Source organism: Meriones unguiculatus, chromosome 2, assembly GCF_030254825.1.
Source record: "Meriones unguiculatus strain TT.TT164.6M chromosome 2, Bangor_MerUng_6.1, whole genome shotgun sequence".
Taxonomy (NCBI): Eukaryota; Metazoa; Chordata; class Mammalia; order Rodentia; family Muridae; genus Meriones; species Meriones unguiculatus.
The window spans coordinates 174260438-174277913 of NC_083350.1; the positions used below are offsets into that span (position 1 = coordinate 174260438).

At 43.8% G+C, this 17476-nt stretch overlaps 1 protein-coding gene across 3 annotated transcripts in view; it reads left to right on the forward strand.

Annotated features, from left to right (window-relative positions):
• Ppm1l (protein phosphatase, Mg2+/Mn2+ dependent 1L) overlaps positions 1 to 15767 on the forward strand; it is a 282442-nt gene extending 266675 nt beyond the window's left edge. For all 3 annotated transcript variants that reach the window (XM_021648055.2, XM_060378422.1, XM_060378423.1), the window contains exons 3-4: positions 3341 to 3502; positions 7716 to 15767. In XM_021648055.2, coding sequence (XP_021503730.1) covers positions 3341 to 3502; positions 7716 to 8062 — 509 coding nt within the window. In that variant the 3' untranslated portion in view covers positions 8063 to 15767. The remainder of the gene's footprint in view (positions 1 to 3340; positions 3503 to 7715) is intronic.
• Positions 15768 to 17476: the final 1709 nt, after the last annotated feature.

Below are 17476 nucleotides of genomic sequence, written 5' to 3' on the forward strand. Positions count from 1 at the left end.
AGTGAGTTCAAGGCTGTTCTCCTCTATCTCTTCTGTCAGGTTCAGTGTGTCTGGTTTTGTGTTGAGGTCTTTGATGCATCTGAAGTTGAGTTTTATGCAGTGTGATCAGTATTGATCTATTTGGATTCTTCCATGTGCATCTGTCCAGTTTGACGAGCACCATTTGTGAAGGATACTGTCTTTTTTCCAGTGTGTTTCTGGCTTCTTTACCAAAAACCATGTGAACATAGGTGTATGGAATTACGTCTGGGTCTTTAATTCCATTCCATTTACCAATGTGTCTGTTTTTGTGCCAATATCAGGCTGTTTTTATTATTACCTCTGTAGTACAATTTGAGATTGGGCTGGCGATACCTCCTTCAGTTCTTTTATTATTCAGGATGTTTTAGCTATCCTGGATCTTTTGTGTTTCTATATGAAACTGAAAATTCACCCTTCACTATGAGGAATTGTGTTGGAATTTTGATGGGCATTTCACTAAATCTGTAGATTGCTTTTGTTGGATGGCTGTTTTTACTATGTTATTCCTATTGATCCGGGAGCATGGGAGATTTTTCTATCTTCTGATACTTTCTTTAAATTCTTTCTTCAATGTCTTAAAGTTTTTATCATACAAATCTTTCACTTGGTTGGTTAGAGTTACCTCAAATTTTGTATTATTTAAGGCTATTATGAAAAGTGTTGTTTTCCCTGATTTCTTTTTCGGTTCATCTGCCATTTGCATAAAGGAAGGCTATTGATTTTTGTGAGTTAATTTTTTTATTCAGCTACTTGTGTTTATCAGATGTAGTTTTCTGATGGAATTTTTAGGGTCATTTATGTATGCCATCATATCCTCTGCAAAAAACTATACTTTGATTTCTTCTTTTCCAATCTGCATTCCCTTGATCTCCTTTAGTTGTTTTATTGCTCGAGATAAGACTTCAAATATTATACAGAAATGATATGGAGAGAGTGGACAGTGTTGTCTTGTTCCCGATTTTAGTAGCAGTGCTTTGAGTTTCTCTCCATTTAATTTCCTGTTGGCTATGGGCTTGCTGTAAACTGCTTTTATAATGTTGAGGTATGTCTCTCAATGAAATCATCCAAAAATGGGGGAGATAGAGCATAACTCAATCTTATCTCTTATCACCAAATGAAGCTTCAGTACTAGCAATGGGTTACAGCTAATTAAATTGTTGGCCAAAAGGGTATCGTGAGAACCCCCAAACAACCCAAGCTCTTGCCAAGGCTGTAGATGTCAAGGCATCTAAAGAGGAAGACAATACCTACATACCTTATTGAACATGGGGACGTCTAGCTGCTGCCTCCCTAGAGCCTTTGCCCCTGTGGGATAATGTTCCTGATAACAGAAAGGACTCCGTGTAAAAGGAACTTTTATTCGCCTGCTTCAGTTAGTGTCTTGGAGTATTATTGCCTTTGTCTGCTAGCCTAGGCCTAAACCTGGAAGCTTTTAGCCTTTGTACAATCTAACATAGGCCTAGAATGTTTTCAGCCTCTGAGACTTATTGCTGAATAAACTCACCCTTTCTTATTCTTACTGAGCTCTGGCTGCGGATTCAACTCAGCTGTTCTGGATCAAACTCCTCTTCCAGCTAACTTATTCAATCTGGCTTTTCTCTCAGCCTCTAAATTGTTCTGCTTGGCCTCAAACTAAGAAATCTGCTCTAATATCTTGGCTCCTTCTCATTCTCTGATTCATCCTGCCTTTACCTAGGTCTAGCTTGTTCTCTCACTCAACCTCTCTCTGTAAAACTCTCCCAGTAAAACACTCTCTCTCTCTCTCTCTCTCTCTCTCTCTCTCTCTCTCTCTTGCCCCTTAAGTGGCTTTCCTTTCCTCTTTCTTTTTGTGAGAATTGGGTATATCCTATTCTGCCAAATCTTTGATTTTTTTTTTTACCACTTTTATCACTTTTTCTTCCACTCTGTTAGACATCACTTTCAAACATGGGTGCTTCCTTTGACAAACTAACTTTACTTTCATTGTTTGTGATTAAAGGCATGTACCGTAAAATAAAATATAAAAATCTAAGAAGAAAAGCAAGGGAGCTAGAGACGTGGCCCAGCAGCTGAGAGTGATCACTGTCCCTGCAGAAGATCCCGGGTTGGTCCCAGCCCCCACATCACCAGGCAGCTCAGACACCTGTAACTACAGCTCCAGGGTATCGAATGCCCTCTTCAGGCCTCCACAGACACTACATGCATGTCAAATACACACAAACACAAATACATAAACAAACACAAATTAAAAAAATACTGAAAAGCGAGGCAATGAGAAACCCAAATTCAAAGATTATAGTTACAGTGGGAAGAGGAAAGACTGGAACCAGACTATGGATGAACACACACAATACTTTAAAAGGTAAAGGCATAAAACATAACAAACAACAACAAATGGAGTCCTCTTTTTGTTGTTCTACAAAAACTAAAAGGTAATTTAGATACAGTTTATATTTTGTTATGGACTATGGCTTTCTTACTGAGGAAGGGACTATTAAGGAAGACAGTGAGTACTTTCCAGCAAATAAAGCTCTCAGTCTGAGCTAAGTTGTGAGCGGTGCCTTTCAGCAGATAGTTGACCGTTGACAATGACTGGCAGGACAGAGAGGGAGGCGAAAGAGTGTTCGATTCTCTTTGCTTTGTTCCTTTTCACTTCTAAAGGAACTAAGGAAAGCCTGCCTTTGTGTGTCTTGTGTGGCTTCAGGCAAGCACGTGATCTGACCATCACTGCTCCACTGCTATCTTCCCTGTAGGTTTTTCTGCTTCTGCTTTCATAGCCCTTCACACCTGAGGCAGGCTGTGCTTTTTCTAGCTGCCCGGTCTCAGCTCTCAGACTTTCTGTACTGAGACTTGACCTTTCCTGACAGAACTAGTCCTGTCACAGCGCCACAGGATATGGTTGTTAACGTCTGCCTCGGGAGCCAGCCCCCGCCCACACCTATACACTTTCACACTTGCCACTGGGACCTCTCAGAGACTCAGCACCAAAGAGAAGATAACAACACGCACCAGCTGTGTGGGGCTTTGAACTGATTTTGATTCTGTCCTCATCCTGTTAAGAGCAGTGTTTTAAATTAGGAGTAGCAGAAACAAAGTGATTTAGGAAAATGATACTGTTCTTCTAGCCTGTTTCGGTGACAGTGTAATGCGGTTAAGAAAATGGACTGTCAGGTTTGATCAGCGCTATTGATGTGAACCGTGATCATGCCCAGAGGAGCTGGAGTCGGGCTCCCTCCTAGCAAGCGAGGCTTTGATGACAGAGGAGTCTGGTGACCAGGAGACGGGAGGGACCATCTGTCCACTGCCCACCTCCACACTGCTTCTCTCTCCTGTCTTGCAGGCACTACGTGTTTGATTGCTCTACTATCAGATAAAGACCTCACCGTGGCCAATGTTGGTGATTCTCGAGGAGTCTTGTGTGACAAAGATGGGAATGCCATTCCCTTGTCTCATGATCACAAGCCTTACCAGCTGAAGGAAAGGAAACGGATAAAGAGAGCTGGTGAGTTTGTGACCCCCCCCCCACCTTGGAGGAAGTCTACCTTTTTTTTTTTTTTTTTTTTTATGATCTAGGTGCTTGCTTGGAGACTCTTTAAGGATCACATTCACTTACCAAGCAGCACACGGGAACACTATGACATGATCTAAATTTCTACGTTTGTATATTCCTAAACTGTACATTTCTTAATAATTAATGATGACTTAATTTGCCACTCTTCATGGCCAAAGAGTCCAAAAGAGCCGAAGACAATCCTTTTTCCATTTAAAGTCTAATTTGATCATTGGACCCCTGCTCCCTTGCAGCCATGCCTGACTCCTAAAACTCCAGTGTCAATATATTTGTGCCTATGCAAGTGTCATTTCCACTTCCGAGGGGATTAAAAGTATGTATCCCTTAAAACTCAACTGCTGGAAGCTTCTCAGGTCCCACTGAGGCAGACTTCCACAGTCTGGGGTGGCTGCCCTTTCTCTTTCCAGCATCCTTGGTAAGTCTCATTTTGGCTTGTAAAAATGCATGCATGTAGCTGGCTCCTACCCATCTTGCCTTCCTGACTGTGAGCTCTTTGGAATGCAGCTGTGCTCAGCACTACAGAGCCAAGCAAGGCAGACACAACAGTGAGCTATGTGGAAGCAAGAGCTTGATTTTGGTTATCTCTATACCTCAGCACCCAACTCAGTGATCAGCCTAAGTGGAGATGGGTCCCACTATTTATTCATTCAGCATGCCCTCCCCCTCACAAACACAGCCCTCACAAAACTTACATTCTTAAGTTGGTTGACATGAAGATAGAGTTAATAGGACCAAGCAAAGAGAAATGGATACCTTAGTGTATCATAAGGTGGTGACTGCTGTGTACATGCATAGAGCAGATGAAGAGATGGGGATGTCAGGAAGCCGTAGCTTTAAGTAGGTTGGTCCATGTGAAATCACTAAGGTGGTATTCATTTTTGAGATGGGATTTCAGGTAGCCCAGGCTGGCCCAGTTCTCCTGCCTCCACCTCCCAAGTCCTTCAATCATAGGCATGGGTCAGTAAAGTGTTACTGAGACCAAAACTCTGAGGAGGGTTATTACATCTGAGAGGCTCCTATATATGGAAGGCAGCAGTCCCTTCTCTCTCTAAACTGACAGCCCAGAGATGTTCAAGGCGCAGAGCAACCTGGCCCTTGTCACCTGTGTAAACCTCCAGAATGACCCTTGGTTATTGCAGGTTAGCTTCTGCCCAATGAGCATATGATGGAGCCTAATGAACATTTACGTCTTCACAGCAGGAAGCTGTGTGCTGAATTTTCTTATAGCTCCCCGCTTCAGTTCCTGCTTGTGGTACAGAACAGTTTTCAAGAACTTTCAACTTCTTGAAAGTTTTGCTTAGGTTTTCTGTTGATAAAATGGAACAATGTTTTTAGAGCATCTGTCAAGCTTAGGCAAGATGAGTAAAACACTCTGACAGTCATTTATGTGAGCACCGTGTCCCCTAAGAGTCCACCCTGAGTCCAAACTGAAGATCCAGGCAGCTAAGTTTGGCAGGACACAGATACACCTGGAAACTCCATTTTAGTATCCAGCATATGTTCTTGAGATATCACTATCATGTTATATCCTCTGTCCCTTCCCTGTCATGCCTGACGCGTACGCTCCCACTCTCCAGGGCTTCCTTATAGAAGCAAATTAATCTGACATGCTCGTTCTTTTACATAAAGTAGGCAAGGGTATATTTTTAAAATAATTTTATTCTTTGAGAATTTTATACAATGCATTTTGCTCATATTCACTTTCCTACTCAAAATTTTCCCAGCTCCACCCCCTACCTGTACTTATTAGCATTCTCTAGAGGAACAAAACTGATTGGGAACATTATATATAATTATATATATATATATATATATATATATATATATTGTTAAACAGTCATATATAAAAACATGTGAGATTTACTTGACTAGCTTGAAGGCTGTGGTCCAGCTAGTTCAACAGTGGCTGTCTCAGAATGGAAAGGCAAAGACTCCATCAGTTGTACAGTCCACAAGGCTGGATGTCTCAGTCTACATTAGAATCCCAAAGAAACAGGTTTTAATACCAGCAAAGCAATGCCTCGGCAGCAGGACAGATGACGTCAAGCAGGCAAAAAGGAAGATCCTCCTCCTCCCATGTCCTGTTATGTGTGTAGGCTGCCACCAGAATGTGTAGCCTAGATTAGGTGAGTCCTCCCGCCTCAGACAACCCAATGAAGAAGCTCCCTCACAGACATGCTCAAGCTCATTTGGGTGCATTCTGGATATAGTCAAGTTGACAGTCAAGAAAGCCACTGTGGCTGTCTTCCCTACCCACCAAGTCCAGTTTGTACTGCCCGAATCCTCTTAGAAGTGTGGCTACCTGCTGAGAACATAGTCCAGGTACGAAGGGCCACACCCTTAATGAAACTGACCCTTTCTTCCAGCAGCTGTCAGAGGTGGAATTTCACACCCATCTCCCACCTTCATGCTTGAATTCTGCCTGACTTGACCTGCACACAGACTGTGCATTTCGTCACAACTGTTGTGAGTTCATATATGCAGCTACCCTGCTGTTTTCAAAGAACAAAACAAACGAAAGTTTCCTTGTAGTCATATACCAACTCTGCTCTGATGCTTTCTCTGCTACCTCTGCCTCAATGGTCTCTGAACCTTGGGCACAGAGAGCATGGTACAGATGTTCCATTTTGGGCTAAGTGCTCTGCAGTCATAGTTCTCTGCCTGGACCAGTTGTGAATCTCTGATTCAATCACCCTAGGAAGGAGTAAGAAATGATGACGAGTTTTGTCATCTTTATTTTTGTTTATTATGGCTGTAGACTTCAAAACATCGTTCTCCCTCCTGCTTAGCATGACAAGAAGTCCCAGCCAGTCTGCACCAAATGTGTTGATCTCTTTGTCTCTGCTGTTTTACTAACAGTGTTCGTATTGGCTTCCATTCACTGTGCTCACTGTGCTAGAAGCCAAGTACCACTTACATTATACACATTCTGTGAAGCCCATAATGCTGTAATCACTGTATAGCCAGTAAGTCAGAACTGCAGAGAGACATACAGCTAGCGAGTGATGAAGCCACAACTGAAAGCATGACTGACCGCAGAGCCCCTGTCCCTGACCTCTCTGCCACACTTGCAGGGATTGTCCAGTGTCTGCCCACCGTTCTGCTAAAGTTCCCTCCTCTGTAGTGGTCACTGCCACACGTCATCCCTCCCCCCTCCCTTGCTTCAGTGCTTAGCAACACTCTCTCTCTCAGAAGAGCACTGCTTGATGACAGCGACAAATGCAGTTCTCTGTCCTCAAGGTTGTCAGTAAAAGGTCTAGATCTTCTATAACTTTCATCTCCTGAAACACCCCTTCTGCAGAGTAGATATTCAATAAGTATTGGACAAATGTGTGAATAATCAAAGTTCCAGCTCCTTTAAAGAAAGCATCCTAGAAGCCAGAGATGGTGGCGAGTGTCTCTAGGGCTAGTACTCAGGAAGTGGAGACAGGAATCAGAAATGTAAGGCCAGCCTTGGCCATATGGTGAGTTCAGGAATACCTTGGACTAAAAGAGGCTTTCTTTCAAAAAACAAAAGGAAGAGAGGGAGAGGAGAGACTAAATAACACTGAACAAATGTGCTGTCAGGCACTTGCTAGAGGATTTGTATAGAATAACCTGTTATGTTCTCACAGTCCAATGGAATAGATATTATAGTCATTTGGCAGCTAGGAAAATATAGCATCACATGAGGGGAGTATCTCTCATCCAAGGTCATTAAACATGCCTAAAATGCGATTTCCCTTAATCCCAGTTCGGCTTGGGATCCACATCAGTACATCCAAGAGTGACCTTGCTAAGCGATTACTTCAGAGATGTCCACTTGCTGTCCAGCATTTCTTTGCCCCTCAGGTGCCCGTGCTGCAGCTCCATGCTGTCAGTCACTGAGCTGCTGCAGCCTGTTGTGAAAACCGATTCTCCATCTCACCTGTGCTCCGCCCTTGATTATATTCTTGCAAATATTAGCAATGCCAAGGATGAGAGAATGAAGTTCTTCCCCACGCTCTGCAGTGAGATGCTGTTGGCCTTGGCAGTGACGGAGGCGAAGGAGTACCTGTGGCTCAGCTTACACGTAGCAGGCCAGCTTGTGGTACTCACACCCAGAGTGCACCAAACGTGAGAGAGAAGCGCTGGGCGAGCTAACAGGCTCACTTTGTCCTTGCAGGTGGCTTCATCAGTTTCAACGGCTCCTGGAGGGTCCAGGGGATCCTAGCCATGTCTCGATCCCTAGGAGACTATCCACTGAAAAATCTCAACGTGGTCATCCCAGACCCAGACATCTTGACCTTTGACCTGGACAAGCTGCAGCCTGAGTTCATGATCTTGGCTTCAGACGGCCTGTGGGATGCTTTCAGCAATGAAGAGGCGGTTCGGTTCATCAAGGAGCGCTTGGATGAACCGCACTTTGGGGCCAAAAGCATCGTTCTGCAGTCCTTCTACAGAGGCTGCCCTGACAATATTACAGTCATGGTGGTGAAGTTCAGGAATAGTAGCAAGACAGAAGAGCAGTGAGCCCTGCAGGGTCTCTGCTGCCCCAGACTAAAGGACTCTCTACACACTGTTCTCTTAACGTAGTAAAAAGGGGTGGGGAATTATAATTAGGATCCTGCGTCCCGACCCAGAACCCCCCTCCCTGGCAGTCTTGAACCCCTTCTGAGTTGTGAGCGCTGAGGGTCCCGTGGCTGCCGTTGCTGAGAGGCTGCAGAGAGTGTGTGTTCCCCAGCCCTTCTGCCAGTGTTTGAAATGTGTGCATAGGGGGTCATAGATCCCACCTAAGAGGCAGAGGGAAGACGGGCCATGTATTCTCCTTCTTAATGTTCTTTTGGTGATCTCTTCTGTGGTCTTTCAGGCACCTGCCCTGGTGCCCTCTGTGCAGCTGTGGGCGGGGCAGCCCAGTTACTACTGCAGGCATCCCCAGATGATGTGCTGGCTGAGCCCTCCCTCCGCCTGGCAGCCGCAGCTGTTTCCTAGGAAATGCTTTCCATTCTGAGCTTGTGTTCAGTACTCCAGCAGCCTGGAAGGAGACAGGCAGCCCTTTCTTATCCGTTGTCTGCTCTCCGAGACTGAAGGATGGAAAGCCAGACCTCGCCCCCTTCTGTTTACTCCCTTCATTAATTTAACAGAGTCAGAACACAGTTAGGCAGCCCTAACGCCTCTCCTTGTGGAGCGCAACTCTACCATTTTGCTCACACCTCACCTCAGAGGCAGCCGCTGACTTCACCACAAGACCCAAGTTTTTGTCTCACCTTCCCAAGCACCCACAGAAATTGAATGGAGCGGGGCACTTCGCAGTGCTGTGTGACCCTCCGTCTTCAATGAGGAATATGGCTTCTGAGAGAAATCAGGAGCTAGGGATCACCTGCTTACACTGACCAGCTGCTGGCTTCTGCAAAGCCCTTCCCAAGCCTGTCTTAGTAGCTTTCACGTCTTTCAAGCAGTGTTGGGAGAGACAGCAGCCTAGAGTCACCCAGCCACCGTAGGTTGGTATTTGATGGCAAATGACTGGGACATGCTTCCTGGCAAGAGGAAGGCCTTTCATCTTTGGTTGCAAATCTCTGTCCAGACCCAGTATCCCTCCCTTCCCCCCCCCCAACCCCCGGGCAACCTCAAACTGACTGCTGACGCCTGCAGGGAAAACAGCAGACGGGCTGTTGGGGGCCTGTGTGCACTGCCAGAGCTGGTGGGGAATTCAAGCAACGCAGAGTTATTTGGGGGCCTGGATTGCTGCTCTCCCCTTCCAAACACCAAAGTCGTGGGGTTTTTACCCGCCCCCCAGGCTCTGTACTTCACAAGTTAATTTATAGAACATATTTGGTTGTCCTTTTTGACTGAACCCACCCCAAACAGCTAAGATTTTCACTGCAGAGCCCGCCTTGTTTTGTCCTGTCAGTGGGTGTTTGTCAGCATGGCCTCTCAAGGCCCACTCGCTAGCCATCCCTACCCCATTGCCCAGCCCTCTGTCCTTCACTGTGTACCTTGCCCAAAGCCCAGGGCAATGAAAGATTGGAGAATGAAAGATTAATGGGGCTCCAAGGACTAAACCTGTCTCGACTCCTCCAGGAACTTGCGTTTCTTTGACTGCATCAAGATTTAATAATGGCTTCCCAGGAAGCCATCTTCCTTTTGTATCCTGTGTTTTCAGCATTGGGGTTAGGGTTTCCGTTACTGCTTCTCAGAATGCTGCAGTATGACAGTGCACTCTTTCTTGTTATACCGAAGCATTGGCGTGCGGAGAGGCGTGGATGCACGGATGTTGTTAAGCGTCAAGTGGAAGGGAAAGGAGCCGGTTCAGTCAGTGATGCTTGTTGGTCTGGGTGTTCTTGCTCTAGAAGTCCACGCAGCCCTTATTCTAACCGAAGGTCCTGACTTCAGAGCCCACGTGGTCAACTTCTCTTCTTTTGTATTTGCTTAATGCAAAAGTGTATAACAAGAGGAAAGAAATAATTTGAGAAACATTTTTATTGTGAAAGAAAACAAAAACAAAAAACAACTGTTTTGGTGAAGAAGAAAGGAAAGCTAACCAAATTAGTCCATTGGTAGCCCTTGAACAAGCAAGGTTTCTTAACCAGCACTGCTGATTGCACTAGCTACAAAACCTTCTAACTGAGGTTTATGGGTAACTTGTAAATTTTGCTTTGGAAAAGTAACTTATTATTTCTAACTATAACCAAATAGAATATACATATATATAATATGTATTTATATATATATATATATGTATATCATACTCCTTTCTTGCCTCTTACCTGCCCCGCCCCCATGGCTCGCAGACCTTTTTTAAAAGATAGAAATTCTAGGCAAAATGGTAGCGGTTTGATGAGTAGTTACATATAAAACCCTTGCCCTTCTCCTTGTCCTCCTGGAATGCTCCCTTCCTGGCCTATGCCCAGCTGTGGGAGTCTGCAGTTAGGCGTGGCTGGGCACTCTGCCCCCCGCCCCCCTTCTCAGGCAGCTCAGAAAGGGTGAGTCTAGCTGCAGGAGAGATGGATTTGAGAGAGTGCGTGGAAGGCTTCCATAAACAGCACTGCCAAAGCGTTGGGATCATCCCCAAGGCTGCCGAGACTCCCTACCTAGCCTGAGTTCTAATTGCCAACAGTCCCCACAGTGCCAAATTTTGGGAGGGTTTTACAGTGTTTTAGAAGTAAAGCCGATGCCAGCCCCGGGTCCCTGTTAACCACTTCTCAGCTGCTGCTCCCCTGGTAATTTGTACTCTTCAGGTGAGATAGGGGTGGGAGGGCAGGGAAAGGGATTTTTAAGAATTCGCTGCATTCGCAGTTATTGAATCATAAAAACAAACTATACTAACCTAGAACAATCCAAAGCTAGTTCCCCAAGACCTGTACTTTTTAATGTGGCCTCCTTGCCCAGGCCAACCTGGATCGCTGTTCTACAGTGTGAGCGTATGCACACATTCTTGTTGGCCAGCGGCACATTCTGTTCCTTGCTCTGAACTGAAGGGACTGGCCTCTTGAGTCTGGTATATGTCAAGAACATGACCAAGAGAAGGTTCTAGTGTAGAGTTCTACACGCTTGGTAACTTCAGCTACCTTCTGTCATGCAAGTGTAGTGATCTGGACATCGTGGACAAATACAGCAATTGCACGCAATTAATCCTCTCTCAAGTGGCTCCAGGGAACTGGATGCTCTGTTGGCTTGTGTATCTGGAAATGCATGAGGGATTCACGAAAGGAGTGACCTCTTTCCCTTTGTCAGATACACTTTGATTTTCCTGCTTGTTTTGTTTCTTCACCTCCTCCTCTTCTTCCTGACTCCAGAGATGTTTTTTCCTCCCTTGACACGTTATTACACAGATCTTCCTGGAATAGTCACCCAAAATTGCCTTAGTCTGTTCCCCCCGCACTCCTGGTTCTGCTCTGGAAAAGACGCCAGTCAGACACCACATGGTGGCTGTGAACTATGACATGTGAACTGCCCCTGGTTAAGTCGTTTTTATCTAGGCCTTTGGGCTACTTGGCTGCATCTTGAAGTAACAGGAATCTATTGGCCCTCAACACAAGAGAACACACATTCTAAAGATATCTTTCCAAGAGGAGCTGGGGTACCATACTTCATAGTACAAAATAAATTCATGGCCAAGCTAAATGCCATATGGGTCAGGAGAAAACACATATAAAACCCTAAGACAGTGTCTGGGAACTTTTCCAAATTAACTTGATCTGAGTAGCCCCTTGTGACATTTCAGTGGACTCCTAATTACCACTTTGGAATAACCAACGGTATAGTTTGTGAGTCAGAAGCTCTGAGCCTTTTGCCTGCTAAACTGGAATGTGCTGATTTTATGTGACCAACAGTCTGCTGTTGACAGCAGGGGCCTAGCAGCCATACTTGGCACTGTAGCTGTGGTAGCTCTCTCTTTCTGTAAGAAGCACACGCTTGGCCACGCTGGGTGCTTCTCAGCTGTGCCGCCACAGTCTTCGGTTGTTTCTCTGAAGTTAGCTTTGCTTTCCAGATTAAACCAAAATATTTTTGTCTCCATTGACAGTAATTACACACACACACACACGAAAAGTACATACTTGATTTTAACTCACTTTTGACATTTTGACTATTTTTTACTGTATACTAGAAATGTCACCTATTAACAGACATTTATTATTTTTCCTCTGTTTACTCCAGACTGTGAAATAATTTGCAATCTAGAGCTCATACTTCCGAAATTCATACCCTATGTCATCCTGTCTTTCATATATGTGTTTAAATCTGGCAACTTATAAGGCTTGGCCATATTCCTTTCCAATTTCCTCTGCCTGGTCATTTTTCTTGGGAAGCTGCAACAAGTAACCCCAAAACAATGGGTAAAATACAGAGTAAATCTGGGGCAAAGACACTAATTTAAAATTGCATCCAGTATTGTGGGGAAAATACCACCAAATAATGTAAAATAGTAAAAAGTATATATAAATAAAGCTAAAAATAGCATCCCTTTACCTAGGTTGTAGACTGCAAAGAGCGAGGACAGTTGGTACTGTGGGGTCTACAGGTACATGTTTCCAAATGTTTCCTAATGAGCTTTTGTAGATTCTTAGCCATGCCGGTGCTTTGTCCATCATTGGTTTAGTTTAACACCAAGCTGTATACTGTTAAGCTGAGTGTTATTATCATTTTATACACTTGGTAATAGCTACAGATTCGTACAATCTGAGTTATCGTCACTGAGGAGAACATATGCTGTTCATTTTGACAAATCATCATGGGAATTTTTGCTTTTCAGAATTGCACCAAAAAGCAAGAATGAAGCAAAGATCATATTTAGGGGTATATTTTCTTTTATTCTAGAAGTCTTGTATTGTTGAACCACAACATCTTGGTGCACTTGCCACATCAAAAGGAAGCTTTAAGGCCTCTAAGAGCCAGCATCCTCCCTCTTTGCACAAGGGGATCATTTAATGGTTCTGGTGGCAGCTGAGGGCTAGCAGGTTTTGAGACACGGCAGGAAAATCTACCTGATTCCTGCAGTGCCCACGAGGAAGTGTACTGGCTGTGCATTGTCACGACACTCCAGACCATCCAGGTGTTGAATGGGAGTGCTTGCATCCTTCAGACCATCTAACCAGCCCATTCATAATTTAAAGTGTGTTCGTGCAGAAGCAGAGGGAGAAGCCATGATGCAGGAATGGAGTGGTGAGGGTAACCACAGGGAACTGAAAGGGGCTTGTCTCAAGTGTGCGTTTCCAGATGCCTGAGAATTCGTGGCTCTGGATAGTAACTTCTGACTCCTGTACAAAAGCATGATAGAGGCAGGAGGTATCATTCTTAAAGGCACTAACTGACACTTTGAAAAGGAAGCCTCAGTTTTCAACAGGTGAAAATTGTAAATAGTGTCCCAAATCCCTTCCCCCCCACACCAATAGAATTTGGTAGATGTGGTCTCACCCAGCACTGCCGTAAGCATGCCACCCTCTTACTCTACTCCTGTCCAGACCCTGGATGAGGTTTTTTTTTTTAGAACGTTCTCATTTTCAACGTTCTCCTTTAGAACGTTCTCCTTTTTATACTGTTTAAAGATCCTGACCTAGATGAGATGGTTTGAACATGCTGGCAATGTTCCTGATGTCAGCTGTCAACAGGGAAAACAGTGACTACCTGGTTGATAACAGGAAGTTTCACAGAAATATACTGTGGGGCAATTTAGCATTCTCCATGTAATACAAAGTCATAGTGCTCTCATAATTTTCAGTTAGCCTGATAGAAATCATGTATTAGACATCTTTAAATTGGGAAGGTGATATACCCTGTAAAATTTAAATTTGCCCCAGCCTATGTAAGGACAAATAGGGACTGCTTAGAGCAATGCAGGGAATTCTGAACTCTGTCACATGGGAGCACCTAAGCCCTAGACCATAGTCGAGAATATAATACCCTCATACAAGTGCCCAGGCTATCTCCTGTAGTCTGTGCACTTCTCATCTAGATCCTTTTATCCTTTTTAAGACATAAAGTTGGAAAAATGCCACAACTTCAACTTCATTTCACAGCTCCTCCGTTCTTAGCTCTTACTGTGCTGTTTTAAAACCGTAGCTCTGTGAAAGAGATTAGGACTGTCTTGTCAATGTCCTCCTTAAGGGAGGAGGGCAAGGTTGGAATGTAGAGCACTGAGGGGCTAGGACGAGGGCCGAGGACTACCCCAGTGAGGAACAGTGGAACCTACACTTGGTTAGAGTCTGATAAGCCACATTTCTGATAACTTTTACATGTTTACTTTCTAGTTGTCTTGGGCACTGTCCCTCCCCAGGCTCCTTGACTGTTAGTCTTACCTCTGGTTCTACGTGAACATCTTTTCAACTATGGACGGTCTCGAGTAGAAATACTGTGTTAAGTAAGCACGACATCACATTTAGCATCTGAACAGAAGGCGATGAGAGTGTGGCTGAAGCAGTCTTCAGACCTGAGAGGACAGTGGGTATGCATGACCTCGGCAGTGGTGTCATGGATGCCAGGCTGTTTGTCCTCCAGAGAGAGACAACAGGAAGGAACGAGAACCTTGGGCCATGTGTCTTTTCTATTTTTGTCCCCCAGAGACTATAAATTGTAATGATGTCATGCCCCGAAAGAAAACCCAGGACTGAGAGTGTTTATCATCAGCCTTCCTGACAATGTAGGTGGTGAATTTGTCATTTGGAAAGCTAGCATATTTCAGGAGTGCAATTACTTAACTTCAAATGCAAACAAACATTGAATGCCAGATTTTTTTTAACAACAAAAATGGTCTCATAGCAGTAGACATTCCAAGTTCTAAACATGATTTATGTTTTGTATATTGAACAAGAATAGCAAAATCTATTTTCTATGTGAAGGAAAAAAACTAAGTATCAGACTTTTTTTTTTTTTTTTTTAAGCAAAGAAGCAATCACTTTTAACTTCTGCTGGCCCTGTCCTCTTCCCTAAGCTATTTGAACCGTACTGAGTTACAGTCCTTTGCCTGCTCAGAGCAGAAACAGCATCTATAGTAATGTGAACCCAGCTTTTGATGATTTTGTTTTTAAAATGACCATTTGCAGAACAAATATCACCAGTTTCTGATATGCTTAAGGCCATGGGTGGAGCCCAGTTTTTAATAAAGGGAGGAGAAAGGGAAAGAGGGAAGCAAAAGCTGTCACAGCTGAGAAGTAGTTTCTGTGAGTGCTGCCACAGTGCAGAGGTTCGGAGCTGGTCCCGCCAGAAGTGCTGGCTGTGTATGAGTTGTTCTTTATATCCATTTGACGTCATGAAATTCTTTCCATTGGCAGCATTTTCATCCTGCTTTAAACATCAGAGGGGGTTGTTTATCAGAAGATACCGAGACCCATAATGTATCAGCCATGTTTAAAAACTCTTGACGTTGTGTTTAATGAACTCACAGGTTGGTGTGACAGCCAGGTCAACCAGGCTTTCTGACGTCAGTCCCCAAAACCCATCTGTATATCAAAACCTTGCTGAAACCGCCATGCACTTGGAGCTACTTAAAGCTTTTCATTTCTACGTCTGTACTTGTCTCTAAGAGACATGAGAAATGGGGCTGCAGTGGGTTTGGGGAGAGCTCAGAGAGCTGACAATGCAGCCACTCAAGATGCATGGCGTGTCATTTGGTCCCTTTGATGTGCTGGGTATAGTTGGCATTGTAGAGACTGCTGTGTTCATGCAATCACTGATTCTATGTTGTATGCAAAATGAACAGCTAAAAGAGAAAAAGTAAACACATTAAAGCTATTAAACTGTATGTTCCTACCATTCTTTTCCTTGAAACTATACTCATTTTCTGTTATAATCTCTGTTTTGAAAGATACGTGGTTTTGAGTTTTGGTGGCTTGGGGTCTGCTGAGATGGCAGAAAATCACGGGTAGAGGACACCTAAACAGAAGCAAGAAGGAGGAGCAGGTGGCAGTTTGGATCAGTAATGAGCCTGGCTCTGATTTAAAAAAAAAGCGAGTTTTAAATGCATACAAATGTACGTGACATACGTGTTGTTCCTAACACAGCTTTCCTTCTTTAATAATCAGTATTAGATAATAAGGGTTAGATGAATTACAGATGTATGTAGATTAGACGACATCACATGACATAACCTAGAATATTACAGAACTGAATATCTATCTGCAAAGATTTTCACAGCATGTATAGCAACACTGGAGTTCGGGGACAATGAAGCAGAGATTGTGTGTGTACAGGTATATGCTAGGCTGTTTTTAAGTACTCTGAAGATTAAATGCTCAAACGTGAAAGAACCTGGCATCTAAATAAGTCTCAGCCACCAAATTGCTGAATTTGAAATTGAGTATAACAAATTGTGTATATAAAGCATAAAAATGTAGCCTTTGATGGTTTTTATCTTTTTCATTAAAAACAACATGAGCCAAACACGTTAGTTCATACTTGTAATCTTAACACTCAAGAAGTTACACCAGAAGAATCATAAATTCAAGGCAAATCCACTACCTAGCAAAATCTTCTCAACATTAATAATAGATATTATACAATAGAAACTGCATTCCTAAATTCTGACCTACCACTTTCTCTTGGTAGAATTTTCTAACCAAACTTAAGAGTATAATAAGATATCTTTGTCACAGATTAGAATAAATTTGAAAGAATTCCTTGTCTGACCCTGGTGGAGTTCTGGTTGTCCATTAAGGTAAGTTCTAAACTGGGCAAAATACACTGGGAAACTGTTCTCAGGAAGTCTGAGACAGTGATCCTTCGAGGAAGGAAGGAAGGGGCCACAGCTATCCCATGACCATCAGAGTCCAGGGCAGCACGGGGGGTGGGGGGAATCCAGGTGCAGAGAATGCAATGCAGACACATGGATTAGGGCAAGCAGAGATCAGGATCTGCAGAAATGGAGGCAGGGCAGGGGGGGGGTCAAAAGCTTGTGTATAGGTATAGGTTCTCTCCTGAGTCTGCGGCTGAGGGCTTTACTCCATAGGGTTGGGACTAGGGGGAACAATAGAAGAATTAGCTGCTACAGATGTGAAAGAAGAAGAAGAATACAGAGGTTGAGCATTGCTAATTATAAGTTCTGACCACATGAAATGGAGAGACCAAACTAAAACATTGCTAACACCTGGATTCTATGCTTTAGAAATACAGATCACACTCTCAGCTGAGGCCTACTGCACACTAATCTACTTGAGCTTAGGACTAATTGCTCATAAGAGCTACAAAAAAAAAAAAAAAAGTGGAAAGTTGAGCCCCAACAATTTTGAGGAGCATGGGAAATCTCTTAGGCTTTCAGTGACTGGCTTAGGTAACCCTTAAAACGGTCTACCTCAAAAAAACTCCCAAGTTCAAGATAGTAACAGGGACTAAGCTACTGCCTAGAACTAAAAACTCAAAACTACTCAGAGGAAGAAAAGAGTCCAGGCTAGGCTAGTTATGTGTTCATAATATCACTCCCATAGTTCCAGACAATGTTCCACCAATGAATTATCA